The sequence below is a fragment of the Mesoplodon mirus genome (assembly GCF_964341445.2).
Source record: "Mesoplodon mirus genome assembly, chromosome: 6".
NCBI lineage: Eukaryota > Metazoa > Chordata > Mammalia > Artiodactyla > Ziphiidae > Mesoplodon > Mesoplodon mirus.
The window spans coordinates 118,330,842-118,346,842 of NC_138982.1; the positions used below are offsets into that span (position 1 = coordinate 118,330,842).

General features: G+C 39.6%; 1 protein-coding gene and 1 pseudogene across 3 annotated transcripts in view; both read right to left on the bottom strand.

Annotated features, from left to right (window-relative positions):
* Positions 1 to 386: 386 nt before the first annotated feature.
* Positions 387 to 5,578, bottom strand: LOC309806010 (glucose-6-phosphatase 3-like; annotated as a pseudogene). Its single transcript has 2 exons — positions 5,501 to 5,578; positions 387 to 1,730 (listed from the first exon to the last, which is right to left on the bottom strand). The product of its transcript is annotated as a glucose-6-phosphatase 3-like (transcript).
* A 2,219-nt stretch (positions 5,579 to 7,797) lies between these two features.
* The window catches only part of SAMSN1 (SAM domain, SH3 domain and nuclear localization signals 1), a 394,513-nt gene continuing 386,309 nt past the window's right edge, over positions 7,798 to 16,001 (bottom strand). For both annotated transcript variants that reach the window (XM_082624481.1, XM_082624482.1), the window contains one exon: positions 7,798 to 8,645. In XM_082624481.1, the coding sequence (XP_082480607.1) occupies positions 8,443 to 8,645 (203 nt within the window). In that variant the 3' untranslated portion in view covers positions 7,798 to 8,442. The remainder of the gene's footprint in view (positions 8,646 to 16,001) is intronic.

The window sequence follows — 16,001 nt, forward strand, 5'->3', positions numbered from 1 at the left end:
CCAGACGTGCAGGCTCAGCGGCCATGGCTCACGGGCCCAGCCGCTCCGCGGCATGTGGGATCTTCCTGGACCAGGGTACGAATCCGTGTCCCCTGCATCGCCAGGCGGACTCTCAACCACTGCGCCACCAGGGAAGCCCCAGTGTGCTTTTAAATATCTGTAATCCATACTGCTAAAGGAATGCGGAAGTCTTAACTTTTTTACATAGTTTGTCTTCTTCTTCTTCTTTTTTTTTTTTTCCAGAGCTGTGGAAGGGCTTTATTAGGGCTGTTCTGAGCCCCTCATAGTGTTACAGGAACCTACTGGTCTTGCTGTTGTCTTTGCTCTTTGGGGACTTGGGAGGGGAGGCAGGAGGAGGAACAGCCTTCCTGGGAGAGAGAAAGCCCTTATTTGGGGCTGAGACCAGGTGGTGGGAAAAGTAGAAAATTCAAGATGAGAGGGGCCTGTTGGGGGCTGGAAGGGGATGGGGCTGCCTCCCAGATTGTGGAGGTCATGGACTGTGGGCTTTGTGAGAGGGAGAGTGGCAGTAGGAGGCGCCTAGAAGAGTGGATGGGTGGTGCTTTCTGGGCACTGAATGTGTGCACCAGCCAGGGCACGAGGACCAGGACCAGGCATGGCCAGAGGGTGTGCTTGAGGAAATTGAAGATGTAGAAAAGGCTGATCTGATGGGGGTAGCCCAGCCAGTCCAGGGGGCCCAGCAGCCCCGTGGACAGCACAGGCAGGTTAGCTTCAGGCCGTATCCCAGGTATGCCCTCTGTACCTGGGCATAGCAGGGAGAGTGCAGGGTGATGCCCAGACCCAGGGCGGCCCCTGAGTCATGGCTCAGGGAGGCAAAGTGCTGGCTGTCCAAGTGTACTCACTCAGGCTGCTCATACCACTTAGACGCCAGGTTGATGGACCAAGAAAGATCCAGGCCCAGTGTAAAGAGAGTCCAACAGATGAGGCTGGCACCCAGCAAGAGGGCCAGCGAGCTCAACCCGTAGAAGCTTAGCTTCCGCTCTATGGGCACCTGGGGGGGTGGTCATCAGCCAGCCCTGGACAGCACCAGTTATTAGGCCAGCCAATACCTGGTGAGGGAAATGTGCCAAGAGGAAGACCTAGGACAAGCCAACCGCCAGCAGGAAGGTGCAATAAGCCAAGCTAGGTATCACCCTCACCCAGTGGCTGTGGGTCCAAGTGGCCACCTGGAAAGAGATGGCCATGATTATGGGCCAGAGAGCTGCTCCCGTGATCTTACAGTGTCCAGAAGGGCTGCCTAGACAAGTTTCACAAGAAGAGGGGAACTGGTGAACCTGGGCTGGAGCCTAGCTGTAGTACCCAGACTCATGGACCCACCAAAAGAGCTTGCCTCAGAACAGAAACCACATGAAGACAAGGTCAAGCCTTGCGGTGATGAGGCTGATCCAGAGCTCTGCAATGCTCACCCAGCAAGAGGCCTAGTAGGCCGCAGGGAAGTAGAATGGAAAAAGGCTCTTGGGGTTGCCCAGAAAGTTGACCCAGAGCCACACGTTCTCTAACCAAGGCAGCTGGTTCTGCAGCACCTCAGCCATCACGATGCCTTCGCCCGTGTGGACTCTGTGACGACCAAGGGGCCGGCCCGGCCAGGGTTTGATCAGAGGGTTGGTGATGTGTCCAGGGTCCCTCCTTTGCTGCTGTGAAGATGGATATGTAATATCAAGGGCCAAGATTCCTTCCAGACCAGAGCTTTCTCCTCCAGCACCACTACCCTCCTAGATATTTTGAGATCTCTTGGAGAAAAGGCTAGGGACAACCCCTCCTCCGGGGAACCAGGCATCCCAGGCCCGTGCTGAAGCAGGACCCTAAGTTTGCACACACAGCTGGCAAATTGATTCACGTTTTCCTTCCGCAGCCCAAGACTCTCTTGCTTGAATTCATCTACTGTTGATTTGGAGGCTGACAGATAAGCCTCATGATTTTGATGGGTCGTCCCCAAAGGCTTGAGAGTTCTTACACATAGAAGGAGTTGATGAATTGCAAACAAGTATAACAGTCAAAGTCACACTTCCTCCCAGTTCTAAGCTCGCCTTGCCCCTCCCCTTTCCATAGTTTGCCTTCTAATTATATTTGTCTAGTAAAATATTTAACCATTTCTTCCTGAATCATGGATTCTAAGGTACAATAAAAATCCAAAGGGAAATATATTTGGTGTTATATAGAGAGACAGACTTTTTCCCAGAGCATTTTCAATGATTACTGCAGGAATGAATGAGTAAAGGTTTCAAGAATGAATAGTGGCAGAAAACCAACTTACTATTATACATAAGTCTCTGCAGCCCCTGGGTACAAGTACTTCTGTATCTCCTTTTGTTGAGTTCTCTATTTTTTTAATGAATATGCATATTGGGGAAAAAAGCTTCCATCTGCTCTCTTTTAGCTGATTCTATCACATTTTTGAGCTGTGCATCATTATGGAGCTTCAGAGAAAGATGATCCTTTGCATTACATATGGATATAAAGGAGAGAAGGAGTTGATGAATTGCAAACAAGTATAATTTATATGGACAAAGTGTGCCAGAAGTGCTTTTCACCCCATTTTACTCTGCAAATGGAATGATTCCTGCCCATTCACTTGGCCTAGTGCCCAAGAACTCAGAGAGGAAAACCATGTCTTTAGCCTATGCATCAGGATTTCACCTCTTTCCTGTGAGGAAATGGTGCTTTGCACTCAGGCTCACCAGGGCCCCCAGAGGTCAAAAAAAATCTCTGAACATACTAACGTTACATTTTTTAGGTTCTTTTGTCTTGGCTTCTTAAGTTATAATATCTTACAGATGCATTGATACTCTGTGTATGTGAGAAGTTTGCGTGATGGAGTAGGAAAGGGGCAGTAATGAAAAGCTCATATTTTCCTGGTAGGCTCTCTTTGCTCTTTGATTTCCCATGATAGATCATTTGCCCAAATGCCCATAAATTTTGCAAATATTTAAATCTTACATTTAGGGTATCTTCCTAAGGGCTCCTTTGTTGGCCATAGCACACTTGCCTGTGACTCTGTACTGTAAAGACCAGGGCCTAAGGTGCACTAATAACCCCAAACCTTTTATTTATTTAATATAGGCCTTCATTTATATATTTAATCATTTCTTCTTCAAAAATGATTATCCCTATCATGTGCCAAGAGTGAGGAATCAGAGCTAAATACAATATAGCCTCTTCCTAAACTACCAGGAGTAAACAAAGAAATATTCTGTCATGACAAAATGGTCATGAATCTGTAAAGGTCTGTTAAATCAGCTCACTCTCTCTCATTGCTGCTGGACAGCACATTTGTCTTAGCCCTCGGGCATTTGTGTCTGAAGAATTTCATATCACTACAAAACCATGCCAGTATTATGGTAGCATGTACACTGCTTTGATTTTATGTTCAGATATTAGTTTTTATGCACATACTGCATGCATTGTGCTGGTGCGTTAAACACATTATCTCATTTAATCAACAAGATAATGTGGAATATTAGTACTATAATTATATATATTTTGTAGAGGGAAAAAGCTAAGCTCAGAGAATAAGTGACTACCCAAAGTCACATAGTCCTCAAACCAGGATCTCCGGTCAATGTGTTTAGGTCAACATTGGGTGTGATGAGATGAATTCAGTAGTAAGATAGGCAGTAGCATAAAGTGAGGGTTACTTCTGTCTTATTTCCATAGCCAAAAATCTGGTCAAATTTAGAAACTGCTGTTCTTTTGCCTGTATTTAGTCCCTATTCATTTTGCTTTCAACCTTTACATAATTTTAGCATGACTTCCCACTTTTATGAAAGAGTACTTGAAGTCTGCATTCTGATGGGTTATACAATTTTCTTTATCGGTGGTGGGGAGATGGAAGTGGGTGTGTGTGTGGGGTGGTGAAGTATCTAAAATTTCATCATATTATTTTTCTCAGAACTTACGCCTGTAACGGAAGTTTCTCAACATGAAATGTCATCAATTTGGCCTCACTCAGGAAGTTGCAAGGCACTTGACTGTAACCTCAGAGAATTGGACAGTGTCTAAAAGCTGAAAATTTTTAGCTCGCTGTCATTTCAAAAGTTTCAAAAGTTATTTTATTTCTTAATGAATTCTTTTTACAATTTAATTGATTAAAAAAAGCTTCTGATAAAATACTTCAGGGTGAAGATACATTCCTGTTTATATCAGCAATAGAATAGTGGGTGGGGGAGGAAACCAGAATTTAAATCATCTAATTTTTGCTCTTATCAATAAAGTATTATGAAGATTTTATCCATTTACCTGAAATAAAATTTCTCTAACCATGCATACTGTCACAACAAACTTGAATCTGTAAATATAGGCTATCCCTGGGATCAGAATAATCACTGCATTCCAGAACGGTTTTACAACCTTTCTAAACTGAAAGACTCAGCTGGTTCCAATGGAGAGGCTGTGGCAAGATTGTGATGCAGATTATATGATCCAAAGGGTTTTTATGGCATAGTCTTGGGCAGCATATATATTCCATGTCTAAATATTGTTGAGTGATTAAATAAATGAGTGAGACTGGTTCTCTCACCAGGTTTCAGCCTAAGCCAGTGTAATCATCTGGTAAACGTTAAAATGTCAATCCTTGAACCACCTTCACATCTACTCTTTTTTTTTTTTAAATAAATTTATTTATTTATTTTTGGGTGTGTTGGGTCTTCGTTTCTGTGTGAGGGCTTTCTAGTTGCGGCGAGCAGGGGCCACTCTTCATCGCGGTGCATGGGCTTCTCACTGTCGCGGCCTCTCTTGTTGCGGAGCAAGGCTCCAGACACGCAGGCTCAGTATTTGTGGCTCACAGGCCTAGTTGTTCCTCGGCATGTGGGATCTTCCCAGACCAGGGCTCAAACCCATGTCCTCTGCATTGGCAAGCAGATTCTCAACCACTGTGCCACCAGGGAAGCCTCACATCTACTCTTAAAAGACTCAGACTCGTGTCTCTCTCCCAGCCAACAGTGGAAGGTCTAAGTCTCTCAACTACCTCACAACCTTGGATGACCTATTTATTGCCTTTCCACTCCTCTTTATCCAGCTTTCCATGGTCAAGAGAAAAACCTAAGGAAGGTGAGGCTACAGCTGCAGGGATTGAGTAGGTAAAGTAAAGGCAGCAGTGTTCCCAACATGTACTTCTGCTACAGTGTCCTTTTCGGTGCTGTCTTCCATGATAGGGCCATCCTACCAGCAACTGCAACCTCAAGGTGTCTTCACTTTCCTCCTTTCTTCTCTCTTTGCATGAATCCAAGTTCTCTTCCTCGGCTTCAGTCTCCTCAAGGCCTCTGCAGCACTTCTGCTCAAAAGTATTTCCCTAAATTCTCGACTGGTACCTTCACTTTGAAGGGATTGAAGTTATGGCTGAGTATGTTTCACAGGTGATACCCACCATTTTACAATCAGGAAGTTCCTTATGCTTCCCAACCTACAATTTCCTGGCATCTTCATAAAGAAGCTATACTCTCTTGACCTCCCTGAGGCAGCAGGTTGATTAAAGTTTAAAAATTACGGTCAGTGGTTGTGCTGTGTCCAAGGAGGCCCTAGAATAATCTCTTTGAAGTAGTAGTCCTACAAGGAGTGGGGCCATGATGGAGCCAGCATGTTGGAAATTTGAAATTGAAACCTGATTTCCTGCTGTGGAGAGGGAAGAACAGAAAGAGACATGTACTTTACTCCTGACCTGGACACTACATCTGGGATTAACTCGCATGGATCTGGAAAAATATGATAGAGATTAACAGTGTAATGTTGTCCCCAAGAATTTAAAATAACACTTTGTGTTTCCTGATTTTTCCTAAGGCGTTATTTATTTATTTATTTATTTATTTATTTATTTATTAAAATTTATTTATTTATTTATTTATGGCTGTGTTGGGTCTTCATTTCTGTGTGAGGGCTTTCTCTAGTTGCGGCGAGCGGGGACCACTCTTCATCGCAGTGCGCGGGCCTCTCACTGTCACGGCCTCTCTTGTTGCGGAGCACAGGCTCCAGACGCACAGGCTCAGTAGTTGTGGCTCACGGGCCTAGTTGCTCCGCAGCATGTGGGATCTTCCCAGACCAGGGCTCGAACCTCTGTCCCCTGCCTTAGCAGGCAGACTCTCAACCACTGCGCCACCAGGGAAGCCCGATGTTTTACTTATTAAAAAAAAAACAAAAAACTTTTAGGTCACTTTGGAAGGCATTTACCTATAGATTGAGTAGATTGAGTTAAACATAAATATGGAATGTGTTGTATGGGAATAATCATTATATTTAATGCCCTCCAGCAAACAGTTCCTAAATGCCCACTCTGTACCTGGCATTACACCAGAGATTAAAAAGACTAAACAAAATAATCTCTGTCACGAGGAGATTACAGTCTCATGGAAGGGCAAGTGTCATAATAAATAAAGTGTAACGTGATAAGTGTTGTAACCAACAGAGGTACAAGTTGCTATGGAAACACAAAGAGGAGAACACCAAAGGGAATCATGGAAGGCTTCACAGAGTTAAGTGACTTTGGTGGTGAGTCTCAAGACAGAAAACAGAGGGTGGCTTCTGGATATAGAAAATAGCAGGAGCCACTCCAGGAAAATAAGTAACATAAGAAAAGTTGCCAAGGGAAAAGTGAATTCAGGGCATTGCAAGTAGATTATTTTGGCTGGAGAATGTAGAGTGAGAGTGGGAGAGGAAAGGTATGACTCATAGGGTAGGTTAAAAATTGTTGGGAAGGATTTTCTATATCCCTGAAGGTTTAAATATTATACTAAAGACAATGAAAAGCCATCAAAAAATTTTAGGCTGGGAAGTATGTGATTTAATTTTGTATTAGAAGCTCTTTCTGGAGATCATGTGGAGAATGGATTAGAAGATAGGGTATTGACAGAATAGAAGTCAGTTGGAAAATTATTGCATCAGTTCACACATGAGTTTATGAAGTTCTAAAGCAAGACAGCAACTTTGGGAGTAGATAGAAAGCCATGAATATGAAAGCAGTTCTAGAGGTAGGATCCATAGGGCTTGATTACTTATTGAATCTGTATGAAAAGGATACATGTGAGATGAAGCAAGAAATTATTTTCTGCTTTGGGTAACTGATACTGTTAAAGAGAGAGGTAGATTGGGAATAAAACAGGAGAGACAAATTGGCAGAGAAAATCAAGAATTTAGGTAAGTTGAGTTGAAGCTTCCTAGAGTGCAGTGGACTGAATTGTGCCTCCCCCGATCCCCTTAAATTCAGATGTTGAAGCTCTAAACCCCAGTGTATGGTATTTGGAGATGGGGTCTTTGGGAGATAATTAGGTTTAGATTAGGTCATGAGGGTGGGGACCTCATGATGGGATTAATGCCCTTATAAGAAGAAACACCAGAGAGCTTGCTGTCTCTCACTGACATGTTGGAGGCTATCTGCAAGCCAGGAAGAGAGGTCTCACCAGAACCCAACCATGCTGGCAATTTGATCTTGGACTTCTATTTTCTGAAACTGTGAGAAATAAATTTCTATTGTTTAAGCCACTCAGTCTATGGTGTTTTGTTATGGCAGCCTGAGTTAATACACACAAGTATTTAGGAAGTTGGATAACACAGATCTGGGGTTCAGAAGAGAGACTGAGGTGAGGTAATTGATTTGAAAATTATATATATATATATACAAATACTTTATATATATATATATATATATATATATATATATATATATATATATATATATATATATATAAAGTGAGAACTGACTATAAAACCTCGTCTGGTAGGAGATATCTTGTCTAAAGTTCTAAGATGAAAATGCTTTAAGTAACACTAGTCTGGAAAATACCAAATGCATATAGTTCTTTTTATTATTAAAATTAGGGTATTTCAAAATTAAAAATATTTACACTTAAAGATGAAAAATCTGTACAATTATTAAAATTAGTTTTACTAAATCAGAATTGACAATATATCATTATCTATACTTTCATACAGATAACAGTGAAGATATCAACAAAAAATAATTACTAACACTCCACTGTGGATCAGGATAAAATGTCTCCAATATTAACTCACACTTTGCTTGGACAATTAGTTAAACAGACACATGCTCTGTTACTATTCATTCAACAATATACACAAATTCAAAACTGGCAGGTATAAAAAAAGGAAGGTTTTTTTTTTGCAGAATCATTTTGCACTTATAAAATAAAGCCAAATAAGGCTTATGTCGCACATACCAAAAACTTACGCTATCCTTTTTCTGATACAGGTAAGTGAAATATTAACACGTAGCATTTAAAATGATAAACATACATATTATTTACAATAATTGGGAATATTAGAGATACGAGCTTTTATGTACAATCATTCCTATTAAAACATTTTAACTTCAGGTTGTATCTGCAAATACTTCCTTTCCTCTCCTTTTTGATCTTTTATTGATAGCTCAAGAAGAGTTAAAATAGAACACATTTGTGATGTAGAGTTGATAATATGTATTCAGTTGCTTGGCTCTGTGATAGTAATCTTCTGTACCATGTTGGACAGATTTTCAGACTCCAGATCTTCTTTACCATTATCTGAATTTTCTGATGAGATATAACAACCAGAGTCCCTTGGGCAGTCATCTAACTGTGACTTATTTAAGGAGATGTCTGGGCTTAAGGATAGGGACATGGATTCATTTTCTTGCTCCTGAATAGCTGTAAATGGAAAAGAGGGCAGCAGTTAGGAAAAGCCAAGAAAAGTTTTGTTCATATACTCATTCATCTTTGAGCTATTTTAACTGTTCCAAACTTGACTTCATTACAATTGAAAATTCTGTAAGTAAACAATATGTTTGTTTATTATAAAAGAGTTGTTTGAACTCAAATATTCAAACCACTGTTTTCTTAGAAGACAAAGTTTTCCCTTTGTTGCTCACTTGCAGTTTCATGGAGTTCATGTGAATGGCTTACATAAGTGAAGATCAATATGGACTCTCATTTTACATTAATAAGAAGTTGCCAGGGAAAGCAGATTGCATCCACAGTGTGACTGATGCCTTGTCCAAATACTCCTTAAAGTAACATTAGAAGAAGTCATTTGTAGTTTAAACGTACAATCCAAGTCAATAGTGATCTTCACGAACAATTCTAGAATCATGATAATGTGGATTAATGAATAAAAAATCACTATGGGCAACAATGTACAATAGGATTTCAATAACCTGGAATTTAACTAATAAAACTTAAGAGTATCCAGAATTTTCCTATGTTTGCATTCATCAGAAAAGTAGACATAGAAGCCAAGCTGCTTTTATTTTTTTTAAATTTTTTGGCTGTGCCACGTGGCTTGCGGGATATTAGTTCCCCCACCGAGGATTGAACCCAGGCCATGGCAGTGAAAGGACCACACCGAGTCCTAACCACTGAACCTCCAGGGAATTCCCCAGGTTGCTTTTAGATAGAAACACTATGTCCGTTGAATCTGCCTTTTATAGTTTGTCTGCTACTTCTTTGTTCGTAGTTCTGAATAACAATTATTTATATTCAGAGTGGTAATTCTGTGTCATCAAGGCAGTATTCTGGATTCAACGGGCATTATCCTTTTAGAAAAAAAATAACATTAGTGATGTAACAAAAGATATTTCTAAAGAGCCTAAGCAGCACTATAGTTTTACTCTCCTCAAGAATATTAAGCATCAGTGTTCTCATTTTCAATGTGAAGTTTCCTTCTTTGCATTGCCTGACACCAGTAAACACATGTTCCTCTGTATCATGAAATGGGTTTCAAGGAAAGGAGATGTATCTTAGGCTACCACCTCTCAGCTGTATCAGCATGTCTTGCTATTTCCCCTTCTAACCTCGGGGCTTCTCCACTTTGGACATTGGAATAAACCTACATTGGAAGAACATACATTTCAGGGTGGATTAAGACCTCTGCCTTCAGAGGCTATGCACGTCATCCTCTTCCAGTGAGAATAAAGTAAATCCAAACTTCAAAATCTTTGGAAGAAGGAAATTGTGTAATTGTATAATTTTCCTCAATAGACTCTTAAGTAATTTATCCTTTGGAAATCTACCCTTTATCTTGTCTACACATCTCCTGCTTTTAAATGCATTTTCTAGGCTTCAGATATCTTGCCAACATTAGTTTATGGTCCACTGTGTATCCAATTGTTATCAACCTCTATTACAAGAGAGGATTAAGCCCTGGTGCCTCAGCATCCTTGTACATAATGAACTAAGTTCTCGTCAATGTATCTACAATGGTACAACCTTTCATGGAGGAATTGAGAAAAGAGTCACTTAAATTATTTTCTGTATTCTGTGGTTTATATGGGAAACACAAGTTGAGAAAGGTTGGAAAAAATGATAAAAATTTCTTAGTCCACTTATTTTCAAAATGAATCATAACAGTTCTTTTAACCTTTTCCTCAAAGTTTTCATTTGCAATGATGAAACCACATTTATGCCATTCTTCTTGATCTTCTCCACATTTGTCACAACTTTATTTAACTGTGGACTCAAGTAGCACAAACTTAAGTCTAGTGATGTTATAACTAGTTCTAGGCATAAGGACCTTTAACTTAATATTCACCTATTGTGATTGTTATTTTAAAATGTTAGCTATCATGAAGCATTTTCTCTTTATTAGTTATAATGACCTTCAGGTTTGGGGGAATCTACTTAATATTGACTAGTCTTTATGAGAATCAGTCATTCATTTTTGTTTCCAAGCCCTTCTTTTATGAAAAGGCAGCACTGAAATGGGACCTCATTCTTTAAGGAAAAGCTTTCTCCTCTTCCTTTGCTTTTCCGTCTTACTGCCACTGAAGTGAAAGAGCCAGCCCTGTGTTCCATTAGCCAAGTGTTTCCGAAAAAGGCCAGAGGAATCAGTCTTTTTGCAACGCTTCCTGCCACATCAGCAGTGATCTCCATATTTGGAATGTGCTCCTGTTAGTCAGAATGGCTGTATTATTTCCCCAGTTTATATTTGGGCCCATTACCTCAACACAAAATTGAAAGAACTGAGTTCCTACCCACAGACTGACATCCTAAACATTTGGACTTGGCATAATGAAAACTGCTCCCAACACCGTGTTCTATTTAGGTTGATTACTGATAGTGGGGCTCTCTTCAAGATATAAAACTTAGGTTTAAAGAACTCTGATTTCCAAAATTAGCTCTTTTCCTTTCAAAAACTAGATACTTAGGTTGTGGTTTCATCCTCAGAAGCCACTATACATTCACCTCAAAGAGTAACAAAGTAAACAATAAATCTAAACAGAGAATGTGTTATTTTAAAAAATATTAGTAATAAAATGTATTTGTTTTTATTTCCACCTGAGAAATCCTGTATCACATTCTCCAAATTCTAGGAATGGTTTGTTTTCAATACAGGTTATTTATTGTAGAAACCTTACATCTGCAATTTTTACGGAAAAAGGAAATAGTTTCTCAGTATGAAAGTTATGCAGCACAGTAATTTACAGAACAGCAGTAATTTGCTAAATGATTTCCTAATGAAATGAAAACACGACTATGCCTCCTCAAAAGCTTCCCACCAGGCTTGCAGTAATTTCAGGCAGGTGATCAGCTGGAGCCCCTCAACTGTAACTATAAAAAGAGAAGCTAGGTCAGTAAATTATATTATGGAAATGAAAGCTATCTAGCATTCAGTTTTTGTATTTGGAGAGTCAAGATTTTCCTCTTCTTGTTTTTTTTTTTTTTTTTCATCTTGATGCTAATGACTTAGGGATTGGCACAAACCTAGGTCTTCTGCTATGGGTGGTTTTTCCAGCAGAGGAGATGAATTCACACTAATACCTCCACATGTTCTTTCTAAGTCATTTAGTCCCTTCATGTGGCCATGAAGCCAAGTAAAGCTAACCGACCTACCTAGAAATTGAAACTATAACCTTCATCAATTTTGTCCCATGGTCCAATCATCTGAGCTAACCAGGCAAGTAATACATTGGAATAAGAAACAGTTTGCCTACAAAATTACAGACTTCCCGTAGGGTATATGAGTACATCTTTTTATAACAAAATATTTCTGATAATATGTTAAGTTAAAAAATTATTATATATAATTTTTCTATTATTAAAATTATGTAAAAACTTAGAGATATCATATAATTCACAAATGAAAGTGTTAAAATTTTAGATAGAGTTCCTCTATATTTCTGGATCATATACATTTTATATTTTATTTTAATAAAGTACAAAAAAATAAAATGGTTCCATTTTTTAATAAAGCCTCTGAGTGGTTTGCAAATATCCCCAAAGCTGTGCATTTGAAAAATCTGGGTATATTGGAGAATTAGTAAATAATTTGAAAAAGGGTGTATCTTATTGCTACCAGCTACCAGCAGGCATAATAGGAGTACAGAAAGCAGCCCCAAACAGTTCTGTACTTTATGTAATAAAATAATTATGTTAAGAAAAACTTATTTAGGAGATATTTTGTCATAAAGAACTAATGTGAATACGAAAATACTTTTTTTTTTTTTTTTTTTTTTTGTGGTACGCGGGTCTCTCACTGTTGTGGCCTCTCCTGTTGCGGAGCACAGGCTCCAGACATGCAGGCTCAGTGGCCATGGCTCACGGGCCCAGCCACTCTGCGGCATGTGGGATCTTCCCGGACCGGGGCACGCACCTGTGTACCCTGCATCAGCAGGCGGACTCTCAACCACTGCGCCACCAGGGAAGCCCATAAAATACTTTATTTCTTACCAAAATTTTTATGGAATTGTATAAAGGCCATGGTTCAACATAAGACAGTCATCAATGGAGACAAAAAGTGGCATGGTGATTAGAACATAAGAGAGCTAATATAATTATTCATAAAATAAATTTCGAGTTGTGACATTTAATTAAGTATAGTCAATCTCAATTATACTAAACATGAAGAAAGCTTTAAGGAAATCAAACTAGATTCCTATTGCTGAGAAAAATTCTCATGCCCTAAGGAGAAAAATCTGTCCTATATTCACATATTAGAAAGTTAAAGATTTAATAAAAAATGTAAACTACTAGTTTTTGCCTGACTTTCCCAGTTTTCTTTACCCAAATATTCCAGATTTTGACTTTACTATCTTGTTTTCCTTTAGGTATGAAGCCTCTGTTCTTTAGGCCAAGTACAATATTATAAAATAATGCAATCCGGAGGGCACTGGAAAATAGCTGGCCAATGAAAGTGCTCCATAAACAATGTGTTTAATAAAAAGAATGTAATATTTAGATTAATTAGAGGAAATATGAACTAAAGAAGATCAAGTAAGAAATTTGTTGAGATTCAAATGAAGATGCCTCTTGGGTCTTTGTATTATCCTCCTCTTTTTCTCTAGCCTGGTACCATCTCCAAAGAGGAGAAACCAGGCTTAACACACATCTTAGGATGGCTCAAAATCTCATCCTCATTGGTAGCTCCACATGAGTCACTCAAACCAAAACTCAAGCACTCTCCAGATAACTATGGCTATATTTATTTGTCCAGAGGTAGCATTGTCCATGGAGGAAAATTCAGTAGGCAACGTGGTGTAACTCTTAATTATTTCTTATTCTATCTGTCCTTAAATTGCCTGAATATTTTAATTTTCTATTTAGTGACTATTTGGTATTTATTTCATTTGAATACCTACTCACCTTTTGGAAAAACAACAAGAACAAACTGAAAACAGGAATGTCTTCATGGGAAACCAACTAGTTGCTGTTTTCCCGAGGCCAAGAGAGAATATGGAGTTGGAATGACTCTCCCTGTTTGCAGACCTCTCTTTGCATCCTAGCATCATAGTCCCCTCTCTAATGAGATGTACGTCTTTTCACTTACACTCACAACAACTTCCACTCCACTCTGCTGGCTCCTTCAGTAGGGTAGAGGCACACTCACTCAAGATCCAATCACTCAGCACCGACAGGGACAGCACCATTAGGCTGCCACTTCACTCAAGCACACAGCTCCATGAGAGGCTTTGGTCCCAGGAAATGTTTACCCGTGGTTGAGTTGTTGTCACATTGCACTATTTTGATAATGACCAAATAATATTAAAGGCTATTATTCTATTGCTAAATTAGGGGCCTTGGAAAATCAATATCCTATTTCTTACAGGTTAAATTAATCCTGTTTACTTGACATGGTGAAAAAATAACCTAACTTCATTATTTTAAAATGTATTATTATTTGGCAAAAATAACATTACCTTGCATATTACTGATCTACAATTTGCTTTTACCATTTAATATGTTTCGGACATCTTCATGTCAGTATGCATTTCATTCTCCTAATATTTTCCTATTATTTTATTGTTCACATATATCTTAATTTATTTATAACAAATTAATTACTGATGGAAGTTCACATTGGTTTTAGTTTTTAATGAAACTCCTTGTAGTTTAGCTAGTGTTTTTATGCATTTGTAGAAATTAATCAAATTCCTAAAACTGGAGTTTCTGCATAAAAAAGTATGCACATTTTAAATTTGACAGTTTTTTTTTTAAATTTTTATTTATTTATTTATGGCTGTGTTGGGTCTTCGTTTCTGTGCGAGGGCTTTCTCTAGTTGTGGCAAGCGGGGGCCACTCTTCATCGTGGTGCGCAGGCCTCTCACTATCGCGGCCTCTCCTGTTGCGGATCACAGGCTCCAGATGCGCAGGCTCAGTAATTGTGGCTCAAGGGCCTAGTTGCTCCGCGGCATGTGGGGTCTTCCCAGACTAGGGCTCGAACCTGTGTCCCCTGCATTGGCAGGCAGATTCTCAACCACTGTGCCACCAGGGATGCCCTGACATTTTTTACATTATCTCCTCTAGAAACGTACTCATTTATACACTTGCACACTCACATGCACGCATGGTTAGCATATACATAAAACGAATCTTGACAACACATATCAACACCCACCTGCCCATCATAAAAACTTTTGTGTGTAAAGTGGGATTGCAGGGGACTTTAACTGTTATAAACAGAAAAAAAGTTTTGCTCACTATTTGCAGATCTCTTCACTCCTTCATTCAACATGTATGCATTCTACAAGCATCTGTTACCATCCACTCAATGCAAAGTGTGGTGCTAGGGGCTTTGGGAAGGTACATGGTAATAGAGAGTTCGGTCTTGTCTAGCCAGGGTAAACACTACAAAGTCATGCCTAGTACACAGTCACAGCGCAATATAAAAACAAGTACAGGAATGCCCTACATGTACAGACATTATAAGTGACTGAGGTGAAAATTCTATGAACTCTTTCCTCTGGAGATTGTTCTCTGGTTGAAGTACAAAATGTTTCTGTTTCACTTTATTGTTCTTTGTATTCTACAGAATATGGCATCTAACATAATTTCAATCTTAAGGGGCAAAACCAAAAAATTCTGAAGGAAGTAAATTTCATAAAGCAAAATTTCTATGACTAGAAATAGATATTAAATGCATATTTATAAAAACATCAATGTAAAATACCTGGGTGCCTTCTCTGTCTCTGTGGATAGTTAGCATATATTTTCTTAAAGGCCGCACATTTCTTAAATCTAGATCCAAATCATATGGCAAGTGGTTTGGAAACGCCAGGCATGCATGTCAGGGGCTAATGCACCAGGCTACCCTGGCAAACTGTCAGGCCAACTGCTGGACTGCTGCTTGGCATAGCTACAAGCCTCCCCTGCTGGCAGCTCATGTTCCAGGCTCCTGGCTGGGCCTTGCCATTTGCCCTGTATCGTTTGGGGCAGGGAGGCAGGCAGGAAGACACAACTGGGGATAGCTGAGCAATGAGGGGCTGCTGTGACCACAGCTGGTGCTGACAGCCTGGCACACAACCCACCCTCCCCCTTCCTCCTCACTGAGCACAGCAAACAAATGTTGCAGGTAGTAACCTCCAATACGTTATAGACAGATTCTAGTATAGTTTGTTCGTTCTGTTACTAAGTTGTTTTTGGTTTCCAATTTAAATTTTAATTATCCCTCTGTTATGGGGAAAACAAGATATTTCCATCACCTGTTTTCCCCAAGGACCATAGTACACATTCTCATAGACACACTTTTAAGACACATCAAAGTGCTTCTAAATGTAGGAAAAGAGAAACAAG